Raw genomic sequence first — 10,772 nt, forward strand, 5'->3', positions numbered from 1 at the left:
TTTGTTAATGTTTATAATCACTGAGGGAGTTCATTCAAGGTCATAACTAACATGATCATCTTCTAGAGCAATATCATTGTCATAATTGAAACCTAATGAGAATTGCCTGGAAATTTCTCGACTGGAGAAATACGGTATTGAAAAAATAAATACTTCTTCGAGTAAATGGATAATTGGCAAAAATAAATTTTTTTTTCAGTGCGGAGAAAATATTTGTACGTAAGGTCCCGTGATACTTTTTCATAAAACACCGAGATGATTCCGACTGAATCACCCGTGATTATACCTCCAAAAAATACTTTCCTGGTGTTTTTCATTCTTAAATTCTTCTTTTGCAATGAGATACCCTGAAATTGATCGAGTAAGTTCGTCAAATTTATTGTTTTGATGGACTTCAAATTGAACGCATGTACTATGAGTAAAAAATAGAGATTAAAGTCGCATTGTAATTGAATGATGTGACAGCCAGAATCAAGTACTGTTTATCGTACCACGTAATGAAGAGACGAGATTGTTAATTGTTACCTCAACGATTTTATTCCGTTTTTACCGTACTGGACTTGGCGAAAATTGAGAAATTACCATCATTACAAAATTTGTTAAGAATATTGTCTTCAGATTTATTTTGTTATCATAACTGTTAATCAATTGTTATCTTGTGGATCCACGCGTGAGTTGTGAAGAGGGAGAGAGAGATTCGGGTTCTTCAACCGTAGTAACGTCCGTAGTTTCCTCCGTATCCTCCGTAGCCGGGGTAGCCGTAGCCGCCGTTGCCTCCGTATCCTCTACCCCCGTATCCACCTGAAGATTACAATTGACTAATGAATAGAATGTCTAAGAAATGCATAGGCCAAATTCAGCAGTAGAATAGAATATGAAATATTTGTCAAGTACGAAATTATCTTGGAAATGAGATATTTTTAGACAGAAAGCTTCTCGATATTTTCTTCCGGCACTATTTGTTACCGTGATGATTTAAAAATTAATAATTGAAATGAGTTATTTCAACTCACACAGATCTTAAGTTTTTGTCTACCATTTTTCTTGTAAATAAATTGAACACAACATTTTTCATTTTTATTCGTGATCTTTTATTCAATTGAATCCTGCTAAAATGTGATTTTTTAGGTAGGAAAGAATCTAGTAGAAAAACATAGCGCATTCGCTTTGGAATTCTATTAATTTTTTACAGATTCAGTAAAAAAATCCCACAATTTCCCATCACGTTATTACAAATTTTCAATGGAAAAAAATTTAAACACGGAGAAAAATTGATTAGAAAGATTCCAATGATGGAAATTTTATTATAGCACATGAATTTTTCTCCTATTTATACAAAATTTTCACTTCATTTATATTATATTATATTTATAATTATATTTCTTCATTATTCTCATTGATATGAAATCTCAAAATTTTTTACCGGAAATAACCACAAACCTCACGTAACTTAAATCTTGTAAGTCGTTTCTAACTCCGTTTGTTCTAATATATTAAATCATTCAAACAAAAACGAACAGCTCCAGCAAAAGTAGCTGAATCAGTCATATAAATCGATTAAAATCTGTTCATATTTTTCAATAAAATATTATCCATTGAAAATTTCTACAAAACAATTTTACAATAAAATTGTCAAACAACAAATAGAATTTTCAATTCAAATCGAATAGAAATCCAATAAAACTTTCTAGCGAATGCAGTAGAATTTCCTATACATTTCGTCCGTGTCTTTTTCACCTGATGTCATGTCAAATAAGATAAGCCCAGCCAATTACAAACTCTGTTGCCCGAGAAAATCACACAATGCAAGAGTTCAAATTTCGGATTGTTATGAAGTTCCCCAAAAATGTCAAAACAATAATTACCATAGCCGCGTCCATAGCCGCCGTATCCTGGATAACCACCGTATCCTCCGTATCCTCCATACCCCCCATATCCTCCCCACCTGCCCCCTCTTCCTCCCCAGCCACCGCGGGATGCTACTTGCCCTTGTCCTTGGGCTGGTAGAAATCGAACGAATGGGTAAAATGGATGAAAAGGGAGGATAAACGCTAAAAGAGTTGAGAGTGTCCCACCAAAACCAGTCAACCAATTGCATGCAGGATTAGTAGCATAGAAAATAAAATTACACAACACCTCATCAGTTCCAAACGTCCCATTCCAAAAGAAAATGCTAATCACTGGATACTATCTTCATCCGCTTGAAAATTCATTGATAAACATTGAAGACATCTCGACCATATAAATAAATTTTCGTTTGCATAAAGACAATAACGAATTAAAAATCGCACAAAGCAGAAAGACGTCGTAAACGAAAGATAGAAAAAAGTAATTAGCTGAGCATAAATTCTTAAAAGTGAATCTTAAAGATTACAAAAGATTAGAATACAAAAGTTTTCGAAAAAAAATAGAAGAAAAAAATCCCCTTCGAAAGAAGTAAGAGACTGAAATAACAGAAACAAGAGAACGGACGAAAGTAGGAAAATTTGAATATTTAAATGAATACCTTCGCTCTCAGCACATGCGATGAGCACGAAAACGAGTAGAAGACCCCACAGTAACTTCATGTTGACCACTCAATCCTTCGGAAATACGTAAATTCTTAAAAAATCTCCGTTCAATTCGGAATAGAACTGCAGTACTACTATCATCCGCCCGCAGTTGCACCTTTTATATACACAAATCCTTCCACAGATTTCATACGCAAATGGACAAATTATAATCCCGTCTCATTCTTTCACGTGACTTTTATTCTTCCCTCCCACAATCGAATGTATCAAGAAGAAAAAATATATCGAATGTATCAAGAGAAAAAAAGGTCATCATGAGATGTCTTAGTCTAGTGACTCAGAGGGCTCTAATCGCATCAACCGCAGGTGGTAAAAGAACAACAATTAGAGAATAGCCATTGCATATATTTTCGCATGACTGTCACTAAATTCGGAGCACTCTATCCGGGTTTTTCCCCGTACTGCCATTCGTGTCCTTGCCAAGCATCATCGATCTTGACAATTCAAAAGAGAAAAAAATAACAGATCGAAAATAAAATCTCACGTCATGAAGTAAATTTGCAGAGTTCACGTGCGCGAGGCTAATGTTGCAGCTATAATTATTATGATGTTCGTGTGCATTTTTTAGGAGACGAGATTATCCTGTCAGTGTTACTCTTTATCAGGTATTAATTAAGGGTTTTATGAGATATGATGGATAATAGGAATGTTGGCTTGACGCGATAATTGGATGACAGCCGTTTAAGTGCAAGCGATTGGATTATTAACAGTTTAATGAAAAAAAATTTGTGTCTCTGGAGTAGTGGCTGAGGGATAGGTAGTAATTGATGGGTGGCAAAGATAAATAAATAGTGGTTGAATAGTCTTAGCCTTGTTTATTGGAAACGAGTGTGGAATTTTTAATGTGCAAGGACTTGCATGAGAAGATTCCCGGGTCTAAGGTGGAGGAGAATCATTCTCTCCAATGTTCTTGCAGTGTTTTTTTTTGTTATGGAACTTGAGACAATGGTGAGGAATAATATTGTCGAGTTGTGCTGTGAGGATGGAGAAGAATTGAAAGTGTCAGTTGTTCGATTGTTCGAGTGGTAAAATGAATCTTGTGGTTTGAGCTTGTAACATTAGTCATTAATGTCGCATTAAAAAAAAGAATAAATTTTACTCAGGGTACTTCCCTAGTGAGTTATATAAAAGAATTATGATTTTTGAGATATTCATCGTCAAACATTCAATTTTTGTCTTTTTTAAGTTTTTGTCGATGCATATCTTGAAAATTCGCGTGGAAAAAATACTTGAAATTTTGGGAATCGTTTTCACATGTGCTCAACAACATATGATCCCAATTTTAGGTCTTCAGTTCATTCCGAAATTTTCATCAAGTATAACTCACTGAGGAAGTACCTTAAATCTCGCAACATTGACCGTTTCGGAATTGTCTACGCGTTCAGAAATAATTTGGGATGTGCGTATTTTTCGTACAAAATGTGGCTGAAGGGACTGAATTTTTAATTATGGGGCAGGGGAATTGACTCTACAAAAAAAAATACGTTGTTAACTGAAGATTATACAGGACAATGTCAAGAGACCTTCATTTGCGCCCAGAAAATAATTAACAAGAAAGGTGGTTTCAGTTTACAACTGCGGCCCCTACCTACCCCTACTAAGTCACCTTTTCAACTATTACTAGTCATAAAATTTTTTTCTTTGTCATTTACGCACTGTTCCCGGGAACGAATTGTTCGAGAAAAAATCGCTCGTTTAACGAAGAACTGCAAAATAATTATTGTCCTTTGGTGAGTACGACTGACTATGACTACAAAATAATTATTGTCCTTCGGTAATTATATCCCCAATTTACCCCTAAAACTTCAAATAAAAAACAAATTAAGTTTTCGAAAAATTGCAAATTGAAAAAAAATAGATTTTGCCCTAACGGCTCTAAAAATTGGATAAATTGAGTTCAACTGCGCTCATTTTGAAACTTTTCCAATTACCTTCCAATATGTGAAAATGAAAATTCGATTCCTAATGATTAAAATCAATTATTTCGCCTTTTTCTCAAACAATCAAAATTCAAGTGGAAAAAGTGAAATTTTTTGAAAAATCATGACTAGCAAAAAAAATCGAATCGCTCTAAAAAATTTATAAGAACTCGGTCTCATGTATTCCTTCTCAAAAACAATCGGCTAGACAATCGGAAACATAAAATTATTTTCATTTCGGATTCGACCTGGGATGGCTCTGAAGTGATTGAGATATCTTAAATTTCAAAGAATTGAGGATTTTAACTATATGACTTTTCATTAAATAAAATAAATGCTATGGGTGCAACAGAACAATATCAATACCATCACCTAATCGCTATTGATAATTTATAAAATTCTATGGAGCGAATAACTCATTGCACATTTTCATAAATTGACTTGATTATTTTTGAATAAATTGGTTAGAATAATTTAAGATGAATCAATTTTTGGTGGACCTTTTTTCGTATAGTCAAGTGGTGTCTCTGTTAAAGCTCCTTTAATAAATATCGTTATCCCCCTCAGATTCAAAGATTTTGATTACAAACTAATCCAATGTCAAATTCGTTTATCATGCTTTATCACTCCATTATTGATTTGTATACTTTTCTTCGTTTCAATGTAAAATTAGCCAACAATTCTTATAAATGAAGACATTGTGGTTTTGAGCTAATTCAAACGATTCTACACTGCATTTACAAATATTGAGTGAAATTACAATTCTCTACTAGTCTTTAAGTGGCCATGTGACTACGACAGCGGTTACCGACCGAGTGAAAAATTTCAAACCAATTTTTTCTTAGGGTGAAACGATAATTATCAAAAAATCAAATTCTTACGCCCTTTATAACAATGTTATACAGGGTGTAAGAATTCGTATTTTCCAAAATAATCTTTTCACCCTAAGAAAAAATTGGTTTGAAATTTTTCACTCGATCGGTAACCGCTGTCGAAGTCACATGGCCACTTAAGGTAACGATGCATTCCATGAGAATATGATCAATTGAAAATGAAAATCTCAAGTATTTACGTGCATTTTCAATTGATACGATCCATATAGAAGCTGTAATTATCTAAATTGTAAATTGAAAAAAGTCTGAAGTCGCATAGAAAAATCCTTCAAAAAACCTATCATCAAAAATAAAATGAAATGTAGATAACGACATTTACGAGAAATGAAATAATAGAGCTGGAATAATTACAATTCTATTCACTCAGATATTTTTCCTTATTACAATTGATCGGTATTTCCATGGAAATATCATTAATGGAAAGAAAATGAAAATGTTAGCTGCATCACACGACCATTAACGAAACTGCTAAGTGACATTATTCACTCACGACGCATTCAAAAGTCCTCGATCACTTTGTGAAAACAATTATCATTCACAATCCAAGAATACAATTTACAAAAAGACGTAAAAGTCGTTAATAGTAGTTCTCAGGAAGAGGTAATATTCAAAGAAGTATGGCTGGTTTATTACACACAAAAGTATATCTAAATCTTTACAAACGAATCGATTTCTAGTTCGCAGGTTAAAAGTATTTTATACGAATTGATGATATTCTGATGATTCGGCCTCGTCATGAACAATTATAAAAAAAAATATTGCTAGGTAATAAAAATGTTGGAAATTCTAATCACATCCTTTTCAGTTCATAAACCTCTTGAATCTTTGTCCTCGGTCTTCCACATCACTTTCAAAATGTGTCAAAATTCTGCAATAATAAATCAAAATTAAAATGGATTTTTCAATGACAAAACGACATTAGTAAATTCATACATATAAAAGCATTGAACAGAGGACTCTAGTTCACCCGCTACAAAATTTTATCGAAGTTCTATTCGTACTTCACCGATTCCTACTGAAGATCGGGCAGTGTTTCCGATCGATTTTTCAATTGAAAGATTCAATAGAAAAAAATTAGTAGCTCGTTAAAACTCACTTTTTTCAGCTTTTCTCTGTAGAAAATCCCTCGGCATAATTTTTTCAAGATGTTTTCGTTCATTTTTTAATGAAATGAATAATAAAAATGTAATGTAAGAAGTTTATGAAATCTCCAACAAGAAATTTCTACAGAATTATTTGTATGAAAAAATAAACATTTTTTTGATAGATTTTTTTTCATTCAAGAAAGAATACAGAAAAACTGGCAAGTTTTCAATCGGAATAAAAAAAACTGATAGAATTTTTGATGGGATTTCGAAGCGAATCCACGGGCATTTCTCACGGAATTTTTTAACTGAGAGAAAAATTACTTTGGTAAAGATGATTTCCTTGATACAACAAAATATTCTCTCCAATTTCTAGAATTGTGAAATCTCCTGGTAAATAATTTAATAATTTTGTGCTCACACTGAGAGAAAGAAGTCTTTCAACAGGATGAGATTCGCTTATCCTGGCAAAATTTTCAAGTGTTAGCATGAGTCTTAAGTGAAAATTCATTCATCACCAAATCAACCAATATAGCTATCGTAATCATCTTTTAACTTCGACTTAATCGCACTAAAACAAACATTTTAAGCTATGATTGAATTCATTTGAAGCATGATATCCAAAGACATCCCGCGAATTCTGATTTTCAAAAAATACATAATTTTTGCGAATTTTGAAATAAATCGAAATAACGATTACTGCTATCGCCTTTATCATCGAACTCGGTCAAAAGGACATCAAAACAAATTTTTTAAGCCATCATTCAATCAATTCAGAACATTTTTGTTAGTTATCGTGAAATAACCAATTTCTGAGAAATTTAAAAAATTTTAAAAATTAATAAATTAATACATAAATGAATTTTAATTAATTGCCATTAATACGCTTCAAAAATACACAATATTCGTTTAGCCTACATTTGAGGCTAAAAAAGATTCAATCCGATCGATTCATCAGCGAACAATCGAAGAAATAATTTGCTTTCGGACTTTTTGGATCATAATGGATCGATATAACGCGAAAAATCCAAAACTTAAATTTCAACGATTACAATGCTTCCATGCGGAAGCAACAACAACATAGTGGAAGACTTCAATAATTTTAAAACCAACTTTTCTACCTTTACTATTGCACCCAAGGACTTACAAAATTAATCCAATTCTCGAAGCTCACGCACCATCTCCTCGAGTGTCTCTTCAGTCTTCCTCGTTAAATATTTATGAACAGTCGCCCAAGCGAGATCATGATCGAAATCCGTTCGATTTTTTGCCCGATGGGCCTCAAGAATCCCATACAAATTTTTGATTCCATCGTCTGTGGGCTCAGGGATCCTCGTGACATGGAACCCATGACCAGGAAGCACTGTGCTGTCCGGATTCTCCATAGAACACTCGACAGAGCTCAAATAAAGCCTCGCAGAGTATTTCAAGACAACTGTAGACTTGTGGACACATCCATTGTAGGTGACCCTCTGATGTATGGCCTTGGGACTGTTCAACTGAACATCCAGATCCGCAAATCGTCCACTGATCTTCGAAGTCCCCTCGTATAGCCTGCGACCCTCTTCCGGTTGCAAACTGAGCGAACTGGGTCTGATATTATTCTTGAGCTGGTAATAAAGTGCATGAGCCACTGGTGTCCACTCTTGCTGCTTGAACAGGGCGTGCGAAATTATTGTTGTCAAGGCTGAGCTCAACATATTCATGTGGTGCAAATCACACTCTGGACTATTCAACGAGAATCTCATTGATAAATCGTATAAATAAGTTTCTTTCACTCTATTCCTGGGTTTCACTGGTCCTTCGCAGAGAAATTCATCCTCTGAGTCAATCTCAACGAAAAATTTGTGAATTTCACACATTTTCACACATTTATCACTTTATTCGATGAAATTCTTAAAATTATTTATTTGTTAAAATTAATGAAATTCTCCAGCTGGTTTGACTGAGCTGAGTGAATTTACCCACAAATAATTGAGTTCTATTGATTTAATGTTCTGATAAAGATGTTCAGGGTGCAGACATTGATCTTTACTTATTTCGATCGTTTCCCGCTGCCGTTTCGAGATTAACTAAACTGGTGAAACTTCAATGAGGGATTTTATGTCATTAGGCCCGAGAAATCGAGAATCAAATATTGTAGGGTGAAGCGGCCAATTGCTGGCGCGCAGCGCCACGAAAATGGGGTTTTTCAGGTCCCGTGATACGAAATAGTATATTTCTGTACTGCTTCTCACGATTTATCGTCTGGGAATTGGTATTACATACTTCCCAAACTTGAAAACTTGAAAATCACTACAGAAAAATATTGTTCCTGGGCTGTTGCGATGGGGATTTTTACTCGTGTGGCGTTGGCCTCCGAGCCGTAGGCAAGGACTGACCAACCACAGGCCGGAAAAATACTATTTTCAGGTCCCGTGACACGAAAAGGCACTTTTCGACACGGGCTGAACGTAGCAGTAGTGACAAAATAGTATATTTCGTTACGAGTGCGGAAGAGTTTTGTGGAATTATATCACTCGCCTTCGCCTCGTGCTATAAAACTCCCACGAGCCAAAAAACACTTTTCCCACCAGTATCGATCGATATTTTTCATCACAATGTGTGGAAAAGGGACGTTTCAGGCACGCAAAGCAACAACAATTCTTCGATAATCAATGTTTTTTAAAACATGGCCCATCCCTATTTTCGCAACGGACAGTATCTACCAACGCAATTCTCAAACGTCGAAGTTCCACCAAGAGCCATCTAGCAATGACCCAGTATACTACTAACACCGTACATTTAAAAAATGCTCCCGAATAAATACAGTAAAGAAATTACTAAAATTAGCAGCCTCGTTTCCTCACAAATTTCTGATCAAATTATTGAAATGCGATGAATTGAACAATAATCTGTAGATTACACTTCAAATCTTTTGTGGTATCTTGGAATGAAAGAAGATCAAGATAGTTCATTAAAAGACATTTCTTCGCAACCGTAAAAATTTTTCTGGAAAAACGCAAAAATTTTCCAAACATATGAGAAAAATTATAAACAATCGAATTGGNAGAGCAACAAGGGAAAGAAAGCGGCTTCATTGGAGGTTAGGAATGCTGACTCTGAGACAAAGCGAGGTTCCGCACAGCTATCACTCCCGTTGACCCAGGATGAGGATTCGGGGGTGGAAGTGGAGAACTCTCGAGAGGAAGAAGAGGATGCAACAAAATCCATCCGAGCCACGAGGAGTGGGACGATTGCAACCCCGGTCACAGTCAAAAAGAGGGGAAGACCAGTAGGGGCCAAAAACAAGCAGAACCAGGGAGGTAAAAATAAGCCCCAGAGGGTCAGCTCTTTGGATCGCTTCATGAATAGGCAGGAACAAATAATAGAGGAGTCCCAGGGCGAGAGGGGGATTGCAGGTAAAGAGCAACCCTCTAAAGATGCAAGCAGGGCCAGCGGGACACCGGTAGTTAAAACCACGGGCACGGGGGGATCCACGCAGCACCTGTGGGGGACTCCATCGCTTAAGGGGGGGGGGCTCTGGGGACGAAGCCGAAGAGGAGAGCACTGGCTTTCAACAATGACGAGGACCTTAAGTCAGCTCCGGAGCTAGAGGCGAACTCATCACAGAACCTGGAGGAGTACCTGGAGCTGTTCCTGCACGCTCTACGCAATAGCGAAAGGAGAATCCTGGCCACAGTCACCAAAAGCTTGGAGGAGGCGACAGCCAGAAGGGATGAAGAGCATCAAGACCTTCTTCGTCACATTGAAGGGTCCCACCAGAGCCTACAAGAGGAAGTGCGGCTACTGCGAGACAAGGTAGAGGCGCTAGAGAGGCACTGGGAAGCAGGCACTGGCAATATGAGTAGCAGTCCACCCGGGGAAACACAGGAAATAGGTCACCCTGGGACGAATGGCGCACAGCACGCCCAAGATGTCCCCAGGAAAAGGCCTCACGGAAGAGAAAGAAAGAGGAAACGGAGGAACAGGAGAAGCNCCTGGGACGAATGGCGCACAGCACGCCCAAGATGTCCCCAGGAAAAGGCCCCACGGAAGAGAAAGAAATAGGAAACGGAGGAACAGGAGAAGTNAGAAGAGGATGCAACAAAATCCATCCGAGCCACGAGGAGTGGGACGATTGCAACCCCGGTCACAGTCAAAAAGAGGGGAAGACCAGTAGGGGCCAAAAACAAGCAGAACCAGGGAGGTAAAAATAAGCCCCAGAGGGTCAGCTCTTTGGATCGCTTCATGAATAGGCAGGAACAAATATTAGAGGAGTCCCAGGGCGAGAGGGGGATTGCAGGTAAAGAGCAACCCTCTAAA

General features: G+C 36.7%; 1 protein-coding gene across 2 annotated transcripts; it reads right to left on the reverse strand.

Moving 5' to 3' along the window:
- Nucleotides 1-511: 511 nt before the first annotated feature.
- On the reverse strand, nt 512-2,746 carry LOC107047729 (neuropeptide-like protein 31). 2 transcript variants are annotated; one of them, XM_015270539.2, is made up of 3 exons: nt 2,507-2,746; nt 1,866-2,051; nt 512-801 (listed from the first exon to the last, which is right to left on the reverse strand). In XM_015270539.2, exons 1-3 carry the CDS (start codon nt 2,565-2,567, stop codon nt 707-709), a joined length of 342 nt encoding a protein of 113 aa, XP_015126025.1. In that variant the 5' UTR covers nt 2,568-2,746; the 3' UTR covers nt 512-706. The 2 variants fall into 2 exon arrangements, with proteins under 2 accessions (XP_015126025.1, XP_015126026.1); XM_015270540.2 differs by having other exon boundaries at nt 1,866-2,000; nt 2,507-2,733.
- Between the last annotated feature and the right edge of the window lie 8,026 nt (nt 2,747-10,772).

Source organism: Diachasma alloeum, unplaced genomic scaffold (genome assembly GCF_001412515.2).
Source record: "Diachasma alloeum isolate Michigan unplaced genomic scaffold, Dall2.0 Dall_scaffold_78908, whole genome shotgun sequence".
NCBI lineage: Eukaryota > Metazoa > Arthropoda > Insecta > Hymenoptera > Braconidae > Diachasma > Diachasma alloeum.